General features: G+C 33.5%; 1 protein-coding gene across 3 annotated transcripts in view; it reads left to right on the plus strand.

Annotated features, from left to right (window-relative positions):
- Positions 1 to 25600, plus strand: part of CCDC102B (coiled-coil domain containing 102B) — a 140534-nt gene extending 114934 nt beyond the window's left edge. For 2 of the 3 annotated variants that reach the window (XM_068193302.1, XM_068193274.1), the window contains one exon: positions 25391 to 25600. In XM_068193302.1, the coding sequence (XP_068049403.1) occupies positions 25391 to 25480 (90 nt within the window). In that variant the 3' untranslated portion in view covers positions 25481 to 25600. Of the gene's footprint in view, positions 1 to 10576; positions 10643 to 25390 lie in introns of those variants that run through there. The other variant, XM_068193286.1, reaches the window with a different exon arrangement.
- Positions 25601 to 25986: the final 386 nt, after the last annotated feature.

Genomic DNA, 25986 nt, shown 5'->3' on the forward strand with positions numbered 1-25986 from the left:
AGAAAAGAAGTGATTTGAATATACGAGGAACTGATATATGTATATGACCATGAAGAGTAGATATTCACAAATATGTCAATGACAGCACCATCCCTAATCCTCCTTGGTGTAAACCAAGTGGTCAGGAGAGAACAGAAGGCTCACTTTGGTTGTCACCTTGGTATAATACTTTTTTTCTCTCATTTTATTTTTAAGTGATTCTCTTGGACAAAGCTTGTCTGGTTGGAATAAGGGTATCATCTGTCACTAAATCTCAGTTCCCTGGACAACCTGGTCTTACTGCAAGGTGTCTCTGTCCAGGTCAGGGACATTGAAACTGGTTGATCTTCAAGATTCCTCCCACCTTCTGTGATCCTATGATATATCTTTTTCTCTCTGTAATTTGAAGGAGATCCTTTCCTTAGGTAAGCACTGTGTTAGTGCACTTTATTAGCTAGAGATTGCAAACCATCTTTCAAGTATGTAGGAAAATTTGCAGGTCTTTAGCAAAGCAGTTTAAGATAATAAAACACTTGACAAACTTATAAAAATAATTCAGTCTTTAACCTGACAACTGTCTTCTAATGTATTTTCTAGGAACATTTTGGTGACAATATCCTGTACAGAAGGAATTTGTTTAATTGATCAGTGTGCAATCATGTAGAAACAAGCATTTGCCTACATATACTTACAAATATTTTTAGTTTTAAAAATTAGGTCTAGTAGTGATGCAGTAGGTTTCACACCAGCCATATAAATGCAGAACAGAGCTACCATGGCTGAACATTTAGGGGAAATTTTCTTTTTCACCGTGTCCTGAAGTTTTCCTCCCCTTAAGCTCTCTTCTCTCCCATCACTCTCCTTCTCTCATTCACTCTTTCTTTCTCTTCCCCACTCTGTCTTTCCCTCTTTTCATTTTTAATTTTTTAATACCATGGATTACCAGCTTCAGTATGGTTGTTTTTTAACTAAGGTGGCAACAGGGAAATCAGATTATAGACCAGTGAGTACCTAATCCAGCTGAGTTATCCCTGTTTATGCAAAGCTCATGCAGACCTCAGAAAAGTGACCCATGCTGTCTGGTTCAAATGGTTGGTCATTTAAATTTATTACGCCTTGCCTGGGCTTTATAAGTGCCATGTGTCTTGCCCAGAAAAGCCAGAGGATGTATATTTTTTTGTTAAGCAGAAATGCAAAACGGACACATTTCATGTTATTTAATCCCTGAAACTCCAGTGAGGCTTTCAAATATAAATTTGAGATCCATTAGATGAAGATTTAGTTTTACGCTGTGAACATGACTATGACATATATTTAAGAAAAAACATTCTGTGTAAAAATAATAATTTTGACTTTAGTATACGAAACTAGATTGGAAAGAGTGATTTTTAAAAATAACTTATTAAAAATTGCACAAAAATATTTTAAGTAATATGAATAATGCACGTTAGAAATTTGAAAGAATCTTAAAATGTTAAAATGGAAGAATTTGTAGGAATAATATTTTCCTTTTTGGAGGAAATAATTTAAACAGGTTATTCCCTTATTAGTAACACTTTTTTTTTAGTCTGAATAATATCCAAAGCTACTAATATTATTTCTACCAGAAATTTTCAAGAAGCATTAGCTAAAAATGATTTTCTTTACAATGGAGTGGTATTTATAAAAAAAATATGGGGTTTGCAAGTAAGAGCTCTTTCATTCCAGTACCTAGAAAGGTTTTCCTTAAGACACAATGCAAATTCTGTCATCTAGAGCCTACGTATTTTTTTTTGCATAAAGTATTCTTAGCCAAAATTTCTAGAAGCTTATGACGTATAACAATTACATAAACATGGAAAATAATCCAAATAATAGCATGTAGTACTTATGCCTATCTTACCTCTTGTCCATTGTAATTCTGCATGAGATCTGGATTTGTCTCAGGAGCTAATGAAGGGCAAAATACTTTGGCAGGAATGTGTCTGTATGACAAGTACTGCTTATTTTTGCTACAAAGAATTGAAGTACCATTTTTATTTCTTGCTTGCAGTATTTTCCACAGCACTGTTGACTACTCCTGATTATCCTAGATTGTCTGACTGAAATGAGATATTTATTTGCTTGTTGGCTCAGAACCTTCAGCAGTATTTTGCATCTCTAAAATTGGCATTAATATTGCCCATTGGCTTTGATAATTAAATTGTACACCTGTTCAAAAATAAGCACCAGATTGTTAATGGTTCTTGGCCATCACACTGCCGGTCGTTTTCCAACAATATTTCTCTTCAAATTATCAGAACGTTTTTGTATTCCTCTAATTGTGACTTTAACTATACCAAGTCTTCTACACCAATGCATGGGTAAAACTATACACCAGTATTCTAAACCAATAACACCCTAGCTGAAGTGGGGAACCTGATGAATTGAGGGTCATTATTATTAAGGGTTTCTTTAATTAATCAGCTCATCATTTCTCTTAATAAGACATTTCATTTTGGTTATTTCTACAAAGATATAACAACTTCACATATAACTAAATCACTGGAGGTTAAGTAGTTTTAGTAAATTGAAGTCCATCATATAAAATTCTGTAAAAAAATGCTTATTATATTTAAAAGTACATGTTACTGAGTAATTAACAGAAGAATAACAGAGGCAGAGAATAATGAAGAATAAACCATCCCATCTATAAATTTTATTGGTTGATATCCTATTTAAGTAATACATGTGATGAAACACTATCACTGTTTACATGTTAGAGTTTTATGAATAACCTTTTCTTGCAAATTCCTTTCTTAAATATGTCATTACAAGATTAATGAGTTTTATGTTTCAAGTAGAACCTTTCCACCAGGACAAGTCTTCATTTCACCAAGTGATTGTTGAAAAACAAAGTACAAAAGGGACTAATACAGTGTATTAAAATATTTCCTTACTATATTATTATAGTCTGATTCATACATATCTAGACACCAGAAGGGCAGAAAGAAGAATCATCGGATACTCCTTGAGTACTAAAACAAAAAAAAATGTTGTCTTTTGTTGTCATTCATTCTCTGCAAACCTGAATTCCTTCTACAGTTGAAGTTTAGCTTCTCAAGGATTGTTCTGTTTTTTTTTTTTTATGTCATAAAATAGATTTTTTGCTTACTTGTAAACACAATTCCAAATTTCCTTCACAGCTGATTTTTGACCTGATTACTTGTGGTCTGAACAGTCACTAGGACATGAACTATTTTGCTTTCCATAGCATCTCATCCTGCTCAGTTTGGTCTCAGCTACTGGGCTTCCCAAACCTAGAAGCAAAGATGAAGCACCATGTAAGTGTCTGTTCCAAAGAGCCATCTGTGTGGTGCTCTGAAATTGGTTTACTGCATCTGGCAGCACTTCTGCTTTTCCTGGGCTATGCCTTATTCTCACCTTGTAGAGCTGGAATCTCAGTAGCTGGCTCTGCAGAGAGACGAGCATTACATTCAGCAGGGTCACCTCCGTGATATGTTTTAACAGCTACTGCTCAGAGTGCACCTCTGCTGAATGGCCAAAGGCAAATTGATGAAACAGTCCATGCAAAGCATCATAACCAGTAACTCCTTCTCCATCTCTTCTCCCCTTTTTGATACACATTGGCTGACTCCTGCTATTATACAGAGTACCAAGGAGCATTGACCTGTTCCAGGGGTGGTCTCACTGATTTCTTTGTACATTAAAGCCCCTGGTCTTGTTCTGATTCATCTTCGTACATTGAAGCCCCAGATCTTTTGTTCTGATTCATTTTGTATTACCTTTCTCAAGGTTCTGTAAGTTTCAAATAAGTATGAATGAAGAAAAGAAAATACTGTTTAGGCCATATGCATCATTAGACTGTACTCATGTCTGTAGTGAAGAGATTTACGCCATAACTGACAGATAACTTAGACATTTCTCTGTCCCAGAGGTCAGTGTTCCTAAGTATGGTTCTATGCTGCACTAATCCGAAATTTATATTGTCCAAACTTTCTTCTTGGTTTGGGAATATATCTTTAAAAGCATTCTGGGGTGCCCTCACAGTGTTTCTTATATGCTTTGTTGATTTTTCTTTCATCTTTGTTTTGACTTTCCCTAGAGTGACCACTGACTCCAAGTTTCATGTCCCACTATATAATAGTATAAATATTTTTTGTTTATAAAACCAAATAGGTTCCATTTTTTCGGACACAACCAGTTTAAATAGACTTGTGAATACAGCTAGTATTTCAGAAAAACTTTCTTACATCTCCTCCAGTATTTTCCCTTCTGTAGTATGGGATCCTCTTGTCTTTTATTTAATCTACAGGCAGATTGGTGTCATTTGTGACAGCAAAATAATGTCCACATTGTCTTTATAGATCTAGCCTGAAGAAAAACTGAGAGAATCGTCCTTCTTTCCTTCCATTAGAGGCAAAAGAAAAGAAACTATATAAAGGAAAGCAAATTTTCCTAATCTTGTAATAGGAAAAGCAAAGCTCAAAGAACTATAAAAATATTAGTTCAATGTAGTGAGGCCATAGAAAAAGTTTCTGAAACACATTATAAAGCAATTTAAACATGTATTTTCTAATGGTGTTAAACCTGTATTCTCTAACAGTGCTGTGTTATTTTAATGACCTTAGGTAGCAGTTTTAAAAGATACCACATTTCTGTCTAAAAAAAAAATGAGGTTTTTTACTATATGGAATTTTATCAACTTATGTGATAGCTGTTGTCATTTATAGCACAGCAACCATGAATGACAGTAGTCCAGAGCTGTTGATGTATCTGCATTATAAGAACTGCCAGAAGCAGCTGGAGAAATATGATGGACTGGCTTCACATTTCAACACGTGTCTGTTTAACAGAGGATAAAATGAATGAGAAGAAAATAGTATCACCAAGAACATGGAAAATCTTCTCAAAAAAAAAGCACCAGTATTTGGAATTGAGTTCCTAGCATCTTTATCCCAACTAACCTCTGTTGTAAATCATTAGAAAGTGCCTTTTAAGACTGTGGCACCACTAATAATAATGAGTACAATTTCAAATGCATTTGCAAGAGTTAAAAGGGATTGGAACCTTGCATGGATAAAAACACAGAGTCAGCATACATAAACAAAATGTGGAAAGGATGTATAAAACTCTTAAATTCAGGATTAAGGCAAAAAGTAAATATATTTTATTAATCAAGTAGATTATTCAATTATTTCCAATCAGATTTTAGTAGAATTCATATATATATATTTAAAAGAGCTGATATTCTCTGCTGGTTATGAGGAATCTTCACTCTAAAATTATACTGGGTTGATCAACATAGACGTCTGGTATAGCTATTGTACTGTCTGAAGACAGCAGTATTTTCAAACACAAAATCATTTTAGAGGAAAACAAGTGACATGGCTAAATCTCCTTTTTAGATGAGAAACTGATATTGCAGCTCCTTTTGTTTACACAATGCTTACACTAATATTCTAAGTAATGAAAAATTGAAAAATTTAGGAGATGTTTCACAAAATCTGTAAAATACTCATTCTGGTTTGGATTTTACTGGAATTCAATTAAGCTTTTCAAAATTAAAAAAACAATATCTTTATCAAAAGTAAAACCTTTTCAGGTATTTCAGTCATACCTGCATTTGTAGAAAAAAACTGAAATAACAAGGGAGGTGATATTTTTAAGTTCATTTACTCTTCAGGTAACTTGAAGCTTCTTTGAATTCGTGAAAAGGAGAGTTTATTCCGAGTATTTATTTTTGTGTCATTTTAAACTCAGTGTTGTTTCTAATGTTTTTCTTGATGAATATCCCACTTCTCCCTCCCTCCTTGCCTCCCTGAAGGCTCCTGAACTCTGTCACAGGATCCTGCCTCTGCTGTCTTGTGCTTCTTCTTTCTGTGTGCAGTGGAGACAGAATTAGAACCAGTGCATTCAGCTCAAAAAGGAATTAAGTCTGGGAAAGAATCAGCAGGTTGTAGAGTTAATGGTGGTGGTGGACCCCACTGATCCTGGTACTAAAAGTCCTGATCTTTTAATTGATTCAAGATTAACTTTGGATAAATCGAGTGAAACACAGTAAAATCTGTACCATTTGATAACTCCTTCTACAGACATGGTGCTGGTGTTAAACCTGAGAAATGAAATTTTAAAATAGGGTTTATGTTAATCTTTTAATATATATAAAGATAATGAGAAAATATCTACTACAACAAGGCACATCATTTCAGAAAAACATAAAATATTACAAATTTTAGAAAATTTTAAAAAAAATTGTAATTGTATAATGAACCTCAAAATAGTGGAAGAATAACCCATGTAATTTTCCTGGAAAAAGATTCATGTACCTATAGATTTGTATATTTTCTTCTAGTTAATTCTCTAGTTTGAGAGATTAAGCTGTTATCTATTTTATAAATTTTGTTAATTAAAGTTGCTACAAAAGCATAATTACCAGCAAATAGTGAAAAAAGAAATTCAAACTGTGCTACACTTTTTCGCCTACATCATATGTGCCACCCTTTTGCTCTTCCTCAAATGCATGATTTCATTTTTAATGAGCTAGTTTTGATTTGGAGCAAGAGTACAGCAGAGTGTTAACAAATTAATACTACAGAGTTTTATGAACACATTTTTCAGCCCCATCTGATTTAGACTTCAAATTCTTTACTCATTTGTCCTTTGAAATTCCTTTTGTTAAGCTATTCGACCACTGTATTTCCCATTTACTTAAAGACATAAGATAACGACAAAAAAAGTTGAAAAAATAAACAGCAGCAAAATATTTCCAAATTAATTGGAGTGGAAACCAGAGGCACATTTTGATACAATACAAAATACAGATTTTTTTCTTTTAAATATTATATTTTAGAATATGGTATGATATACATTTGCTCTAAAGAAAATTCTGATCTTTACCCTTCAAAACCAATTAATGTCTTTTGAAATACATGAACCAATGTTTCTACTGTCTCAATTCTTCCCACTGTAATTTTAACAGTGTAACACATAAGTGTGGGTTTTTACACATTAGAAAGAACATGACAGCTTCATGTCCTGTCCCATGGCTTACAGTGGAAGGATGACAAGACTTTCGCTTCTGTATTCATGTTAGACTTCAAGCCAGAGGAGGATTTGGTGTCTATTAAGAAACCTGCAACTCTCTGAAATTAACTAAAAATGCAGCTGTTCAATGAATATAATTTTACTTCTGTGTTTAGAAGGTTAGAAAGAAACTATGGACATATGTAAACCAACACTCATAAATATTGAAAAGTTCGGCTCCAGCTCAGTAGCATGCAGGTACAGCTTGTAAACAGGAGACACCAATCTTGATGTTCATAATATAGGATGGATCAGAATCTCATAGACTCTTCTATTTGCACAGACTCCTATAGTTGCTCATTGTTGCAGTAATATCAGATAGGACTCAGTTTCTTCATGCAGGAAAAGCTAATTCTTTATTCACATAACTCATTTTTACATAGTTTTCACAGATCTCTTGTCCAACTCTAACTGGCTAGGAGTTTTCTTGCCGCTCAATTAATTGGTTAAAAGATGTATTTGCATGTACATGCTGAGACTCCCTATTATTAAATTGTTTATATATCTTCTTCACTGGTTCTCATGGGATAGATTTATTGTTTTTGCAGGTGTGAACAGTTCTGTTACCAGAATATTTTGTTGCACTAAATGCTTTCATTCTTATGATTTTTCACATGGGAAGTTATAAGCTGACTGCTAGCTTAGCTAGAGTAGCAGGGCCTAAATCATATTTTATCAGGCCTTTCTTTTATAATATTTCTACCTGTATGCAACAGCTCATGTACCAAAAAAAAAAAAAAAAAATTAATGGCATCTTATATGGCTTTGCTTAAAAACAGTTTATGTTTATAGCAACATTTGTACCTGGATACAATAGTGATGATGATGATGATGATGATGATGATGATGATGATGATAGCAACTAAAAAACTTAATCTTATTATATTGTATGTTTGACAAACTTCCATGGCAGAGCATTATGCAATCTGAGAAGGCTGAAGCTGTGTGTATATGTGTCTCTGTGAGTGTATATTGCTATATCAAGCCCCTATAGGGACACAAATATTTGCTTACTTTAAAATAATACCTACATTTAAAATTTCTGACTCACAGTGCTTTAGAGACCTTAAATCAGGTAAATTGATTGTTCTGCTGTCAGATACACGCTTTTTGCCTTCCCTGTTAAAACGTGGAATATTCTGATGAAGCTGGCAGAAATCAATTTCCTGCACTGGAGACTTGTTAAGAGTTTTGAAGCAAAATGCTTCATAGCTTTTCAGTCTACCTGGTGTACATCAATCTTGAATCGTGAGGTAATACAATATTTGCTAGAACTTCTTCCAGCTGCAGAGAACCTGTGGAATCTGCAGTGTTTTGAGGCAGGTTCTGTTCTGTGTGTGCAGCACTCTGACATCCACGTGCTGAGATGGGTAAAGGTCAGCAGGACTGGGCTTGACATGATGCACAGTGGAGGAGCTAGGGGGAGAGGTAAAATAGGAAGGGCAAACAAAAGAGTATCAGATAGTAGGGGAAGGCACAGGAGATTAGGAGCAGAAAGGGTGATTAACAAGGCAGATGTGAATAGAGATGCAATTTTCAATCATGCACGTAAGACTATATTTTAAATAAAATTTGGGCCCACCAAAAAGTTGTGAGTGTCAGTTCTTCAACTTTTAGCTTATGATCTGTTTGATCTGTGCAACCATAAACTTATATGGATTTTGTCGCAAAAGGCAAGAGGAGAGCCTACCCATCAGTCTTACCTTTCCATCATACTATTTCTCCACACTTTGTATTTTTTCACTTTTTCCATGTCTTCAGTGGAGAATAAATTCTGAAGTTCTGTACCACTTCTGTCCACCCAAAATTGCTGTCTTTCAGCCAGTAACAATGTTTTCCAAAAGTAAGGGAGAAAGAGGAGGAGGAAGCAGACTTAATGTTTCAGAATGATGAATCTGACTAAACTGATCAATATCTCTGCTGAATATAATTAATTTTTTCTTTATAAAGGATTGAAAGAAATAGAGTAAGTGGTTTTTCTGTATCAAGGGACTTCCCAACCTCCAGTCTGTGATCTTACGAGGCAGCTATCCAGTGCAACTCAGTTCTTTCTTGAAAATATACGTTGTCTCCATGGAAGAACAGTTTGAAAAGAATATATAAAATTTTCATTTCTTAAAATGAAATTTGACATCTGGGAATAAAGTTCCAGGTTTCAGACTATATGAAAAATGAATTATTCAGATGCTTACAGGGGCAGTATTCTTATTTGATGTAGTTTAACCTTCTTTCACTGAGAACTTGCCTTCCCAAATAACCATCAAATATTCAGCCAACATTCAGACACTAATTACTCTGAGTTTGCTTTTTTTATCCATTTTTTTGTTCTTAATGCATAAAAGCTTTTGATGAGGGTTAGATCATATTTAGATACACACAGAGGAATTTTAAAAAACTTTAACTAAAAATTATATAATTGATTCATTCACCATCAGCATTAAGCAACAAAACTTCAGAATAAGTATTGTAGTAATGATTTCAATAATGCTTTCTTCTAAAAATAAAAATGTATTTAAGCACATTCAGAGAGTGACAAAAGGTGAAGGTTTCAATTACATACAGCTGGATACTTGGAGCTTGGAACAGACAAAGCTGAAAGATGTAAAGTATGATTGGTGTGCATGCTACAGTATTATATCCTTCAGGGGCAGTAAATTATGGCTACAAATGACTACATTGTAACATCAGCAACATTGCTAAACCTTTATGCTTTTTATCAAATTCAAAGTGGAAATTTTATTTGAAAGTTGTGTCTCAGAAAGGATTTTTCCCCTTAGTGAAAGAGTGTGAAGAATTGCATTTGATGCTGTTGCCTCTGCAGTAAAGATATTAAGTACCGTGAAAGGATATAAAGTTGGGTTGGTGATTTTTTTGTTTTGGTTTGGTTTAGTTCTTTTTGTTTGTTTGTTTGTTTTGGTTTGGTTTGGTTTTTTTAATTGGAATTCTAATGGATATACCCATTTTCTGTAGTGGAGTTGACAATTCAAAGAGCTCTGAACCACTGGGTCTTGGGAAAGGAGTCACTTCACGGGGACTGATTAATTCCAAACTTCTAGCACCATAGCAAACCTTCTTTTAATCTAGAGCTTAAATTATTCACATTTTTGCCGTACCAAGGTGGCACCCCAGCATCACAAGGATACTATTTCAATGAACATGAGTTATTATATCGTCTTGTTCAAAATGAATGTGCGAAAAGAATATTGAATGATATAAAAGAGTTTTGTAAAGACAAGATCTTGCATACTTCTTCTACCAGTTTAAAAATTCCAGGCAAAAGACAAATTGTACAGCATCCTGATGCTATTAGTTTCTGCAAAAAAATGAAACATTAATATTGTTTCTCTCTAGCTTTAGAATCAGTGTCCAGATAATTCAAACTCACAACTACATTTATTTTCTATGTCTTTCATTCTTTAATTGAATATATTTTCTAAACTGACATCAGGGATGAATTTATCTTATGACATATTTATTAAGACCTTGAATTACTTATTTTCATTCATAAAGTCTTTAAGAAATTTTTTGTCAGATGCAGATAGAAAAACTTGGTTTCCCAGGTCTTTAATTCAATTAAGAAGTCAACTAAGGAAATTAAATTATAATTTTTGATTATTTGTAAATTAGTCTATATTTTTAATTTAATTAGAAAGTTCCTCAGCTAAGTTGCTGATCTTTTGAATGCTTTCACCTATAGGTTTTTCAAATTGAGAAATACATTTGTGAAAAATGTTTTTGTTTGAGATTTCTAAATTTTAAAAGTGCAGGCTGATTTTGAGTGGGCATTTAATAAGATACTACTGTGTTTTTTGCATGCATATGTCTCTAAAACATTGTCCTTATCACTATTTTTAATTTTCTGATGATCAATAGAACTTACACAGAAGCAAATGTAAGAAGATGGTAAAAGGTGAATATTTATGAACATCTAAAAGAACATAACAGTAGGAGAGTTTCCATGTTGTTTGAGTTGCTTACTACAGTGTAATTGTGTTTGTCCTCTCTCTTAAATTGGAAATCCAAATAAGAGTCTGGTCAACGACCTGCTGAAATGACAGCCCGCTTGTCTGCGTTTAGCTCCCTCTCAGGAAGTTTTCACTTAAAGCATTAAAAGTTGCAAAATTATTTCTCTTAGTGGTTTAATGTCAGCACAGAAGTAAATTTCAATACTACAAAAAATATTTAGCAATCCAGTATTTCAAGTCTTTTTTTATTTTTTTCATTGTGTCTGACAATGTTGTAATGTCCACAGCATAAACCACGTTGCATCTTATAAGCGTGCAAAAGTTCAGTATATGAGGATATTTTTATGCTATACTGATTATCTTCAATATCAGAAGTATATATATTATTATCTACATATCTGAAAGGTTCTTTTCCTTACATTATATTCTTTTGGATTTTGTGTCTGAGTTAAATATCCACCCCTGCAAGCAGCAGGATTTTGACATAATTCTATAAATGTTCCAAAAGGGAAAATGGGACACATGATCTCATGGGCAAGATGCATCCTTTCCATTTCAAACTATTATTTAGAGATTATTAGGTCACTGGTGGAGTAAGAGTTTGGCTAAATCACTAACAGTTTTAAGGCAACAAAAAATTAGATTTCAATATGTGAAATATACAATCTTTTTTTTCCTAAATCTTCTTAATGACTGCAATAACATATTTTCTTTCAATAGTATTGAATTCATATGTACAGTAGAGATAACCAGTGTCTTAGTCTGAAACCTAACCTGAAGTAGTGGATGATTTTCTTAAATATAGACTGTCACCATGAATGTTCTTGAAGTGAGTTGTTGATCTTTCCTGAAATTGTTCTGTCAATAAGCAGAAATTCCATTTGTAGAATGTTTATTACGATTATTAACTTGTGATTAAACAGCAAAATGCTTTACTTGAGATATTAATTATCATAGTCTTGAAATATACAAGATGATGATTTTACAGAAGTTTTTTAAAGAACCACACAAATCACAAAACATTTATAAAAGAAGAACACTTCTTTTTACATATCATTTAAAGTTTAAATTTTTCAGAATGCATGACTTTATGCTGGGGAATATAAATGTATATCATGGCCGAGACTAGCTAATGGTCTTCAGCAAGAATTTTAAAACATTTTCTATAGTCAACTGTGCATTTTCTGGTTCTGAAAGATTGCTCAAGAGATAATTTGTCATGACAGTTTCTGTGTCAGCAGCTCTTTTCTTCCTGAGGGCTTCAATTAAATCTTTTAGCTGTGCTTATCACTTTTTAGAAGATATTTCAGTTATGTTTTATTCTGGGGACCAGAAGAATCACTTTCTTCTAGTTTCACATAGCAATGTGAAGAATTTTTATTATATAGCTTCTTCTAACAACATTTCCAAAAAGTTAAAGCTTACATTTCATACACTTTTTTCTTTGGTAGCATGTTTGGCATCCATCAATTCCATACTTGAAAACCTCCTGCTGTGCTTTCCATTTACTGTCACTTGCAAAAAATACTACTGTATGTTACTCATTTTTCTTCAAAGAAGTTCCTGTGATGCTTTTAAGGAACGGATTTTGTCCGCTTGCCCACACTGGAAGTGTGTTTAAAGACATAGAAGCAAACAAAAAACATGGATGATTTTTGAAGCATCATTACAGATCTGCAGTGACCACCACTAAAATTTTATGATAAGTATCACATAACAAAACCTACAATTTTTGAGAAAATTCCCCAGGGTGCGGCATCATTTCATCACAGTAGTAGATGGACTGAAGTTACTTTTCAGTAAAATTTCTTTATTTGTAATCTCTAGACTAAAAGTGAGCAAATCATACAATCAATACTTAGAATTTGAGGAAGTACAGATTTTCAATATTTAAATGAATCTATTTACTTGACACATACAGATCATTTTTTTGATTATATGGTATTTCATTTTAGAAACGAATTCATAAATATACATATTACACTGCAATTTTAAATAGACAAGTATAAAGTCTTCAGAAGCACCAAGACTTTTATGGTTTGATATCTAAATGAAAAGTTAATGCTTCTATCCAGAACTGATCTACCAAAAAGCTTGCAATTTGTTTCAAAATATATGACTTCAGAATAATTAAAAAATTTACTTGTATATTCAAAACAAATAGATGCAATAGAAAAAAAAGAGAATGTGGAAAGCAGTATAAAAGAGGAACATTAATTAGAAAGTGATGTATGACCAAGTGGTGGGATTTAAAAGCAATTATGCACTTTGCAGAAGGTCCTGGAAACCTATCATTTGAATGATTAATTGTTTTCATAAGTGTTTCAAAGATTTACTTCCATATTCTAGTCATGTCCCTAAGGAGGCCAGCTAAAGCTGGTTTCATAAGATATGAAAAATCTTTGGATGGGATGATGAGAAAGTGTGGAGTGAGAGAAGCAATATTGCAAAATGGGTGTCAAATAGGCTGAGTTGTGTGAAACTGGAGCATACAGGAAAAATTACAAGAGTTGTGATGCTTCCAATTTTATATATTTTGATAAGGCAGAGTTTTGTTGGAGTCCAGTGCTACACTAATCAATTTTAATTCTCAAGTGACCATTTTGGAGATGTTATTTCAACATTTTTAAGGCCATTCTTGATCTCAAAAAAATAAATAAAATACACTACAATTATCCGAATTACTTAAATTCATCAATATTAATAAGAAATTTAGCATTGATTGCAATGAAGCATAAGGTTGATAATAGTCCAGAGTCTTCCAAAGGAGAAACTGTAATTTCACCTTATCCTTGAAATCATAATACAGGCAAAATTTTGCTGGGTTTTACTGGACACAGAAAAATCCCAATCTGAAATCAAAAAGGCTGAATTTATATTTTCTTATGCTGCATTTTCCTGCATTGGTAGCGCTTTAAAATAAAAGAGAAACCCATCCTTATAAATGTTTCTCCCTGGTCAGGGAGGATATATGTCTTAAACTCAGTTGGATAAAAAAAAAAACCCAAAAAACAGTAGAAGCAAAAAGTCCTGCAAGTTCTAGCACACTTCATTTCACATTTACAATTCTTCTGATACCACCTCAAGTATGGATCTGAAAAAACCCAGTTGGTTTCAGATGTTGTTCTGAATACTCAACAGTGCCTAATGAGTGCAACAGGATAACATCACACAAAGTTCCTTCTAAACTGGTGTCCTCTTTCTGGGATGGAAAAAGATAAGTCTCTGAAAGACTTTAAGAACAAAGCAGGCATTCCAGGGGTACCATGCAAGATTCCAGGAAAATCAAAATCAAGGAGTCCTCAGTCAGAGGTGATATCTTTTAAGACTTTTTCTCTACTAAATTGTTCAGTTGCTTTCTGTTCCCCTGTAACGTTTTTATAAAAGCTTACTACAAAAGGTCTTAAAACTCATGTTCTTTTAAAATTTATTCAGTATTAATAGAGACTGTGACCTGTTCCTATTTACTCCATCATATGCACCCTGAAGTTTGCTTAGATACCTCTGCTTTTCAAGCCAGACCATATATGTGGTAACATGTCTGTATGGTTCTGCAAACCTTTTCTTGGCTTGGCATGATTTCTTGTCAGGTACAGTAAGTATTGTATTCATCGTGTGGTCATTTTTTGGATTAATATAGTAGCATAAATATTGTGTGCCCCATTTATTTTCTAGCAGTTCACTTCTTTTTTTTTTTATTCTTGATACTTTACCATTTGATTCCATTGTTACAGTATCTTATCACTTTCCAAATTCTGCATAATGATCAACCTTTTTCTTTCAAAGAAGAGAGCTACATGTTCTCATTGAAAAAGCAATGGATAACTAAAAAAAGCTATTAGTTTTGTAAGTGAAATATTTCAGAAGTTTTCAATGTCAACTCCTGCTAATTAAGATTATTTATAATCTACTTGTCTAAAACTAATCAGAAGAACAGAAGTTAGTTATTTCCATATGACTTTTTATTTCTTTTTTTGAATGCTGACAGTGTGATGATTCTTTTCACTGAATTGGTCTCACTGTCACTTCACTTATCTCAATCATCTTTAGAAATCCTGAATGATGATGTGCAAAATTGTTCCTTGAGCCTATAACTCCAAATACTGCATTTTTATCTTTATAGGCAGAGAAATAGTAATGTGTTTCTATATCCATCATGGTATGCCTTACAAAAAAAAAAAAAAAAAAAAAAAAGATAATCTATTTTGGTACCAAAATTAACAGAAGCAAGCAAGGATGGTCTGTCAATATGGGTCTGTCAGCATTTGTGGTGCTTATAGGCTTCTTTACTATTATCTGTAAAATATTTGGCACCAAGTCTTTAATTTGTGTAGTCATGCTTCAGCTGTGTTCCAAAAATTTAGAAAATTCATAGAGAAAAGCAGATCCAGTGTTCTAATGTTCTTACAGTTTTAGATTCATAGCTGGTTTTCCCCCAGACATAAGATTTTTAAAGTAAAACAGCATCTCACCCTTGGAGAATGCAAATGTATTCCTCTTAGAGGCACGCTAAGTGCTTCTTCTGCAGATGACACTGCCACTAAAGAGTTTCTTTCCCTTCCCAGTACAGTTGCACTTGTCATAAAAAATTTCCAAGTGGTAGTTGAAGACTGCAAAGTTAAAGCTGAGCTAAGATCATTCATATTCTTTGTATGTTGTTTCTAAATTTCTTGGTTATAGGGAGGGGAGGCTTAAGAAAACTTAGAAATTCTTACTAATGCCCAAAGAGTTGTTCCACTGAACTTATTTGTGTTTGTTCAGGATTTGTATTAGTTTTCTGAATATAGTTCTATAAATGTTAGAGATACATCAAGGTTGAACTGTCAGTGGTGCTTCTTTCACAATTTTCAGGGGAAAAATATATTACTCCCATCAGGTTTAGGAATAATTAAATGCTGTGTTCATTCCTCTTCTTATTCAAAGGTAAATTAACTCATACACATACATGTGTTTGTAAGAAACATGTCTCTATTTTCATGTATGATTTTATTATACTCAATTTTCTATCTAATATAACTTGAAATGGATGAGCTACTTTACCAAAATGTCAAGGCCAATAATTATAGCAATCTCACAGTGAATAATTCCAATACCCTTTTGCATCAGTTTATGAAGTTGATGTAATTAGAGTGGCACAAAACTGATCAAATCCAGCACATACAAGATATGAGCAGAATTCAAAACCACATGATGAAACAACTAGCTTGTTTGGTTTAACTTTCTGTGGTCTTTAAATTTAGCATAGCTCATGTATGTGCCTCTGAATTCTGCATATTCTATGGATCTTCTCTATCTTCTATAAAATGCTGTAAAAGTACCTAAAATCTAAGACAATCTACCAAGCAAAAAATATTCTCAAACTCGTTTTGGTATTTCTGAACCCAGTAGAATGATGCTCACTCTAAGTCCCCAGCTGGGATTCATAATTTTCAGGAAATAAAGAGAACACATTGAATCAGCTAGGCCTGGTTTAAAAACATAGCAGAAAGCTGGATTGTTTCTGGTCAAAGAGCTTCATAGCATGTCAGTCCAATATTCTATTGATTTTAATGACATAAATAGAACAATAACCTTTTTTATTTATTATATATATTTTTGAAAAGTAGCAATTTGCAGGCATTTAAAGAATAGTTTGAAAAATCTAATCTTTGGAAGCAGCAAAAAGTTTAGAGATCTGAAAAAACAAGGAATTGCAAAGCAACAGACAAAATTGTAACAGTAACAAAATTAATCTATCAAAAAAAAAAGGAAAAAAATACAAGATTTCTGTACTGCTACTGAAAGAATGTTCAAGGTATAAGACCCTTTCTATCATTAGAAGTTATAAGTAAAATTGCAGAGGATGTGAAATTAAATTCAGTTACATACAATTGGAGCTACTAATATTCCATCTTAATGTATATATGTTTAGGGTTTTTTTTTAAATAGAAAGCATATGTGTGCAATAAACCAACAGTTGTGCATGCTCCAGCTGCTGAATGGGTCAAGTGAAGATATTGGGTGCTTTGCAAGGAAAGAGCTTGGACTGTTTCACTGGTAGCAGAGAGCTGAGAGGGGTGTGAAGGAGATTTACAGAATCATGAAGGCTGGAGATGAGATGAGCATGGCGCTGTTGGCGAAACGTAAGAAATAGGGGTCACTGGAGCCTGGGTGAGGACAAGGATAACAGAAGCAGCAAAGAGAGGCAGCAGTTTGTGCAGCCTTTTGCACGGAAAGGTGCAGAAAGTGGAGATGGGAAACCACAGGACAGAGAGTCTCACCTCGACCCCTGAAAAGGCAACAGCTAAACCTGGAAAACATTTCCAAGCATACTGACGACAACAAGTGCATAGTCTGGATCCAGAATTGGTTATCTGAGATACTGGGCAACAAGACAGTAAGGGAATACTGAAAGTACAAAGCAGTACTTTGCTCGGATGTATCCTCGGACATTCCTTATGCAATGGAACTGGATGCTAGAGAACTACCAGAAAAATAGGTGGTAGTAATGCAGTCATTTCATTATGAATGTTGTCCTGGCACTGTCATAATCCAAAGACACTAAAATTAGACTTTTCAAAGGAGTGTGTAGGTAATAGATCAGCTTATCCTGAAATGCATTGTGAATTAGGTGTATCAATAATGTAATTGAGATATGGAAATTTTATGGAATTTCCAGAAAAAAAACACCAGTAAATTTATGGAAGTTTTCAGGCAACTTTTCTTACCAAAAAAAAACCCAAAACGCCCCAAACTTAGAAAAGTATTATTGTTACTTTTTACCAGATCTATGAATAGTATTTGGCAAATTCCAATTTATTTTCCTAACGCATCAGTAAATAGATAAAACAATGTTGCGAAAAATTGACAAGGGAAAAAAAATAAGCATGCTATATATCTTATCTACTTGTGTTTACCTCATCTTTAACTGCTTTAATCTTTCACTGCTTTTGCCTATGTCAGCTTAACTGCCATTTTGGCATCAGTCTTTCCCCCTGCTGTTTGCATACATAAGATAATTTTACTGGTCCTGAGAGCCCTTGTACTTTTTTTATCAGACATGGTAGGTCCTAAGATAATGAAACCTTCATGTCACTAGATTACCATCACCATTTGTTGCTTTTCACTTCTGCTCCCACATGATTTCAGCAGTCAAAACCTTACTAGCCACAGAACTGGAGATTAGTGCTTCGTGATACTTGAAAGCTGAGGTTCCATCTTCTAGTTATATGATTTTTTAGCTGCATGCTATCTTTAACAGCTGGTGAGATAGTAGCTGCTATCATGTCAGAATTTGAAGCTGTGAGGAATGGAAGGGAGCAGAATGACTACTTGTGATAAACACATTCACGTTCTATCTCTAGCTTTGCAAATTTTAAAAAAATTGCTTTCACTGTTGCAAAGCTCATAATCACAGCAGAGCACTTGTGCACAGTATTTATTCCTACTCCAGCCGGTTCAAGAGATACCAGAATTTAATACTGTCAAAGATGAGTAGTGTTTTGGGCAATGATCCAAGGCAAAACATGGTCTATGGCAAAACTCTTCTAGTGCTTCCCAGAACTCTCATATAATTTTTATTCAATAACTAGGAGGCATAATACTGAATGATACCACAATATACTAAGCAATTTTTTCAGGAATAAAATTATTTATTTTCTTGAATGTACATGGATTTTTTTTTCCTTTTTTTTGAGGAGAACTTGATTTTCAATCTAAATCTTAGCACACTGTATGTTTTCATTGTAAAAAGTACAAAGAAGCTCCCCAGTATAATTCTGAAAATACCTAATTTAGTTTCATGACATATTTGGATGGAAAACAGCAAGTGAGTAAGGGACATGGGGAGGAAATTTAATGTCTGTTTCAGAGTTGTACATCTTTCATACTAGAAGAAGTAAGAGGAAAGCAACGAAGATGCATGCTGAGCAACTGTTAAAAGTTAAGAATTCTGAAAGGGTAAAAGGAACTAAATTGAACCTGGCAACCATGTAATTGCTGGGAAGGGAAATGATCATGATTTTTATTAGCCTGAAGATTATGTAGGTGAAGATATTATTGTGGCAAGTGAATCTTAATGTATTGAAAAATGAATGAGAAAAGGGCTTATTCCAAGTGCACTTCCTTAGCCTTTTTTCAATTCTTAAAAAAAAATGCTCACAGAATACATTCTATGAAAATCACACTTCTTAAAACAGAAAGGAATGTATATATAATTTATATCTTCTTTGAAGGACCAGAAGAGCTATTACTGTGTTCAAAATCAGAAGGTATTTTTAAAAAGAAACAAATATTAAAAAGCATTTAAAAGAAATATTAAAGCATGTTATACAAGTGAGACTTCTCATATCTACTTACAAGTCCTAAAACAGCCACCTGTACTATCTGCAAGCTTCAATATTCCTGAAATCTCTTTTCAATTTTTACTTTCATATGTACTTAAATTTTGAGTGTTTGCAATATGGATGTCAAGATTTGAATGAGAAAATCCTTTCAATAATGAGAAAAATGGTAAAATTAGTTTGTATTTAGCTTAAATGTATGCTTAGCAAAAGAAAAATAGGAAAATAAATATTTATTGGCAAAATTATATGAGTGATAAATGGAGATGTACATATGAGAAAAAAAGCATTTTCAGACAAATTTTGAAAAATGCACTTTATTCTGAATATTTTCACTGTAAAACCAGATGATATTGGTATTCTGGTTCATTCCAGGAGGTTCAAAGTATTCTAGAAACCAAAGGTAGAAAGGCCATTACTATCATTCCCCCGAAGGTGGAAATTTTACTTCTTGTGTTCATTTTCTTGGGGAGAATGGATTAAATTTTCTTCTATCATGTAGTTGAAAGGGAAAGTTGTCTTATTTGGTCATCCCATAGCCTGCCATGGTCATATTCAAAAATATTAAAATTGAAGAAAAAAGTTATTATGCAAAGCTATTATGAGAAAAATATCTGAATATCTGAGAATTATCAATTTAAGAAAATGAATGCTTTTATTTTAAAGGTCATTTTAATTCTTATTATATGTCAGAATTATATGTCAGAACAGTGAAATAATTATGTTATAAATGGAAATGATTCTTCTTTTGGAAAACCACAGTTAACAAGACCTGAGTTTATGAAAGACTATTCAAAGGAGTGCTTTGCTATTAAGTATCCACTGAGTTGTATTTATCTTCTACCATTCTACAAGTTCTTACAGTCAGTAACTCCTTAAAAATTTCAGCACAGTTACTGTGATACATAAGCAAAGGGTTTTGTTTAGAAGCAAAAGTTTGATAAAAATATAATCTATATTTTAGGGAAAATATTACATGAAATTGTATAGTGAATTTCAGCGGTACCTATTGTAATACACTGTACCCAGAAAAGTATTTGGGAAATTTATTCTGATATAAATTTTAAAGTTAAAAGGGGTTATAATTTTATAGGAAAACACAAACATTTTCTTGTAAGGAAAATAAAAGCGTAGTTTTTCATGAGTTCAATAAATAAAAATTATTTAATGAGAAATATAGAAAATGATGACTTGTGCTCTTGTGGATCTCAAAGGAAACACAGCATTTAATATTTAAAGAAAAAATTACGCTGTTTGAGAGCACATGTAGTATTTTTAGAGATGGCAATGGCATAGTGGGTGAGTTTACAGTGGTTTTGAGTAATTTCTGCAGTGTAAAATATGAAAACTAATTCAATATCCATATGCTCACTCATGATCTTTCACTGGCCCCTAATGCTAAAAGGCAAATACATTTTAATTAAAGCAGAACCTGATGTAAATCCATGTTCTATAACTTGGGCATTAGCTTGCAATTCCATCCAGAATATTAATTATTTTATTCATAAATAAATGTCTAAAATTGTAGTTTATTTTACACCAGTAGATGCTAGCTCAAGCTTATAGTGATTTCCTTTCTGGGCTCTGATTTGGTTTCATACCAGAGATCCCTTCCTTCTATATCCATTCATGAAAATAGCTTAGCATAGCACCACAGTTGAGACAGTAAATGACAAATTTAAGTCATTCTGAACTGAAATGTATTACTGATTATTGCAAAGTGAATTCTCATCTTTTATATTTAAAAATTACATATCCAGGATGTTAATTATTTAGTCTAAATTATTTTATCAAAACATTTCTGATGCAAGTATTTGAGATTTTAGTGGTAAGGGCTCATTTTCATTCTTATTTTTTTTCTATATCAAACTCATAACACAATATATGCCTGTCAGAAAAGCACATGAGATAGTTAAGAGTATTCCTTTAAGAACTGTTTTTTAGTTTCCATAGGAGTCCTAAATTTAAATAGAAACCTTGATAGGATTGAGATAGTGTAGCAAAATTCAGCTCATCTAAGAGGCCTATGGAATTTGTAAATACCAAAAAGAGAGATAATGTGTTTTACAAATAACTTTCATCATGTTTTTAGAAATCCAGAAATTCCTTAAACTTTAGTTTTTCAAGAATGAATGTCCTTAAAAGAGGAAAAATGTTTCATACACCTTTCTTTTTCTCTCTTCTTCACATGTACAGGTGGATATTTATCAGAATATAATCACCTTATATTTCGTGCTGTATTTTCTTTAATGCTGCTACACTAATCCCTTATGATTTTGCCTCTAATCTGTACTCCTGAGAAATACACACATCTGTCCTTGTGAAGTCATCATTGATTAAAACAAACAACAATCTCGAAATGTCTCTCTGTAAAATCATTACAGCAAATTGTGTGAGGATTAAATAAGACAACAATAATAATTTAAGTATCATGTGTAGCTGCCTTAAAATTGTTCTATCTAGCTCTTCCATCTAATTAAGGTTTGGAAAGAATCCTACCTTCCATTAATACTTACTATGCACTTTCACTAAAAAAGAGATTAATTTAAACAGCAGTGAATTTTTTTTAAATATTCTGTGGAGAAATGCATGCACAAACTATATTAATTGAGCTCTGAAATAGTGGTGCTAAACAACAAAAGCAAGGAAATGCACAATGAAGCAGGAAATGTACCATATGTTATTGTATACCTGGATACAATGGGGACACAATCTTAATGGCTATCTTAATATTTCTGTTGTACCAGATATTGGTGGACATATGGCATGCTGCCTTTTTATATGCTTGTGTCTTTTCATGATTTTGTTAGCTGACTTTGATAGCATTTTCTATTTGTCTGCTGTTAGGAAAAGGGCTTTAAAATGTTTTGATTATTTATCTGGAGTTTGAAACCCATAAATTTTCTTTTGCTTATTAATTTATATCCCGTTTTTAAAATTTTCTTCAAGAGCAGTTGCTTATTACATTTATTTTTAAGCTTTCCATAGTCTTAGCCCCTGTCTGGCAGTAATTTGAAATACAGTTGCATATTTCACATGCAGATGGGTTTCGACTCACTGTCAGTGCTGGCCAAACAGATGGCTAAAGCAGCAGCAACAGCTGCAGAGCTCACCAGGCTTTGCACAACCAGGATGGTACAACCATAGAGTCATTGAATTACAGAATCCTTTAAGGTTGGAAAAGACCTTCAAGATGATTAAGTTTACCAGTTAACCCAGCACCACTAAACCATGTCCCTAAGCATCCTATCTACACATCTTTTGAATACCTCCAGGGATGATGACACGGCTACTGGTTTCAGTGCATATGAAGAATTTTTTGTAATATCTGGACCTCCAATGGCACAACTTGAGGCCATTTTCCCTTGTCCTTTTTCTTGTTACTTGAGCGCTCATGCAACTGGCTCCTTCCGACTGCCCCAAGGAACCTCAACCAGCTCCAGCTGGCAACAAAGTTTCCCATTTCACTTGGCTCCTAGTGCCCTTCCCGCTGAGAAACAAAATACAACAACTTCTTGCAATATCATTTCCTGGATACCACATATTTTCAAGTTTGGCTGATGCAGAATACCAAAGGGAAATGTTTCCTTAATTTTTTTATAGCCCAATCTTCATAAATGTTCACATTTAAATAGGTTGTTCGTTGTTTCCATCACATGAAATATACACATTGAAGTCACAGAAGTCCGGAAGTAGTCAGAGGAAATATATTATGTAGCAGAGAAGAGCAACTGCAGCAAATCCTTTTGACATATATGTGACTTACTCCACTTATATCCTGGCAAAAATGCCATTCATTAAAGCAGTGATCTCAGGGCTTCTTACTGGAGGTATTTGAAGACTGTTTAAACCAATGTGGAAATAAAAGGGCATTGTTGTACATTAGCTGGTAAAAAAACATTCTTAAGTCTTAAAAGACATTACTGATCAGGGCTAGTTTTTTAACTAAGATTTAGCAATTTCTGGCAAGTGTGAGTACTTTTGTCCGAACATTTAAAACTTGCCATTCTAATATTCGTACAGCAGTTCTGGTAGCAGCTCATTATATGTGTAGCTGCATTAGTTTAAATATGAAATAGAAAGCATAATGAAAGTCTCCTAACTTTTTATAATGTCAATAACCTTACATGATATCTAGCAATGCCAGAAAAATTGTTTCTGAAATGTTTAAACAAGAAACATTTTAAAAACAACTTGATTTGTCCTGAAAATTTACCATGTGTATTCCCAGGAAATCAAGTAGTTTAAGTCCATAGCCATTGGTTAAATCTAATATTTTTTCATATATTTTAGTTTGTTTTCTTTAAATTTAATTTAAAACTTTTTCAGTTGCTAGTTTTAAGGAATTCTATTTTTAGTTTCTATTAATATATCTTTGATTAGCACATGAATGGGAAAGGATAGAACTATGAGTAATTTTGCCCAAGTATTTTCATAAGGAGTTATTCATATAACTTATCTAGAATTTTTTATAAGGCAAAGTCATTATTGGAAATCATTAAATGAAAGTAATTAAAAAGGAAACAGCCATCTCTTTCAAAAGGATTCCAGTAAACTTCAGTAACAGCAACCAAGTTGCTGCACAGCCTAGTCATGTATCCAGCAAGGTGAAGAACTTGCCGGCTTATTGATTCTTACTGATATAGGGCTTGGCAATCAGTCTGTATCTGAAATAATTAGTGGGGACGTTAGTCAGTAGACAGGAGCATCATGGGGACCCTGACGCTATGAGGAATTACACTGCTATGCCAGCTCAAAGGCTTTTACACTTTGGCAGCTTAAATGCTTTTGACATGTGGTGCAGTTTTTTTTCTAAGAACATTGTTGTTTTATAAATGGTAGGCAGATTAGATAGGATTAGATGTGTGTGCACAGTGGCATGACTGACCTGTCCACACTGTCAGGGAATGGATTTACAAATGGATTACAATTGCAAAGAATTAACTGGGTACCATTACAGTGGTAAAAAGTCTCCACATTTTGGTAAAAAGTCTAAGGTTCCTTGACATTTTATTCAGACTTTGTTCACAAGACTAGTGGGGTCCCAGAATCAAGAGTAAACCAATGCGTTTGTGAATTCCCTTTTCTGAAAACCTGTTCAAGACACATAAAGGGACAAGAAACATGGTAATTGCACCATGGCTTTTGGTAGGATTTGAATGGAAGTGCAAAGATGACATGGAGGGAATTGGAGATGTATGCCCCTAAGCTTAAAGCTCAATAAATTAATCATGGATGAAATAAAAACTAGTAACGTACAGAAACAGTTTAGATCTGACATGATTTCCTCACTCTTACATGTAGTCTTCTTGAGTCAGCTTTTAGGGCTACTTTGGGTGTACTTAAGATCCTAAATTTTCATAAATGTCTGTTGTTCTGTGCAAGGCTACTGTCTGTTCCCTGTGCTCTAAATTCCCCAGAAGGTAAGAGCCAGTTTCTGGCACCTAGCTTGAGTGGATGTTTTTGGTCTGCTGCACGTTGTTATTAGGAATATGACTTATCAACTCAAAAATTATAAAAACTAACATACTTTAATCATAGTTATATTTCAATTATAAATTTTATAGTGCTTAATCTATCTCCTTATTGTTATTAATTTAATATGAAGATGTTATGCTAAACTATTGGCTAGAATTCTGTCAAATGATGAGTTTGAGACCTCTTTGATCTTTTACACTATTCCCCACTGTCCCTTCTTGCCAAAAAGACTCATGCGTTGAAAGTAAGTGCTTTAAATGTATCTTGGATACCAATAGGACTGAAGTTCAGAACTGCCAATCAATAAATAATGGCTCCCAATCATCAAAACTGTAGCTTGCTTCTCACTGTGAAAGATAATTCCAAGTAATTGCTCTAAAACCCTATGCTTTTTCATTTCTTATTAAGGAATCAGCTGAAAAAGTATCCAATGTGTACAAGACGAAATATTTTTTCATCTAAATTCTAAAGTGTCCTATTAAAATCTTTTTCTTAGAAGAAATTTGAGCTGCAACTGTTTAAACTTGAACTGACTTTTCTGTTTCGTGTTATGGTCACACCTTTTTAAAAATTCCATTTCAGAGTAAAGAGGCAGAAGAAAGTGAACACAGGATTTGGGACCAGACAAAGTTCCTTGTCTGTTGCTGGAGATTCTACCACAACAGTGAGTGAAGATATGGGAGATCACCAAAAAGCCCTGCAGCAGCAAGGCTAACAGCAAAGAGGAGAAGCAAACAGCATTCATAAAGACATACAAGAAAGTTTCATTGGAGAAGTGCATGTCAGATATATATAGGAATGCTGTATGCTTTGTTTCTATGTATTCCTGTTTTTTTATAAGAACCAAGGAAAATATGCTAGAGTCAGGCTGCACATTTCTAGAAGTTATGTTGGCCATTGTCATTCCTTTCCAGTTGTTATAACTGTTCTCTTAAGCAAAAGGTGGACATAATTCTAATGTCCCATATTTTACCTTTGGAAAAAAGGACTTTAAAATGTGCATGGTCTATGAGAGAGGTTCACATTCTGTCCTGGTAAGACATTGAGTCTGAAATGGAAGTCTGTGGTTTGTTTTTTGCTTTGCTTGTGTGTTTTACTTTCATACAGCAGTGGAAAAAAATATCTGTATCACAGGACCCTCAGTTCTACCAGGGTGACATGTGTATTACACTTTTCTT

This window comes from Anomalospiza imberbis, chromosome 1 (assembly GCF_031753505.1).
Source record: "Anomalospiza imberbis isolate Cuckoo-Finch-1a 21T00152 chromosome 1, ASM3175350v1, whole genome shotgun sequence".
NCBI classification, from domain to species: Eukaryota; Metazoa; Chordata; class Aves; order Passeriformes; family Viduidae; genus Anomalospiza; species Anomalospiza imberbis.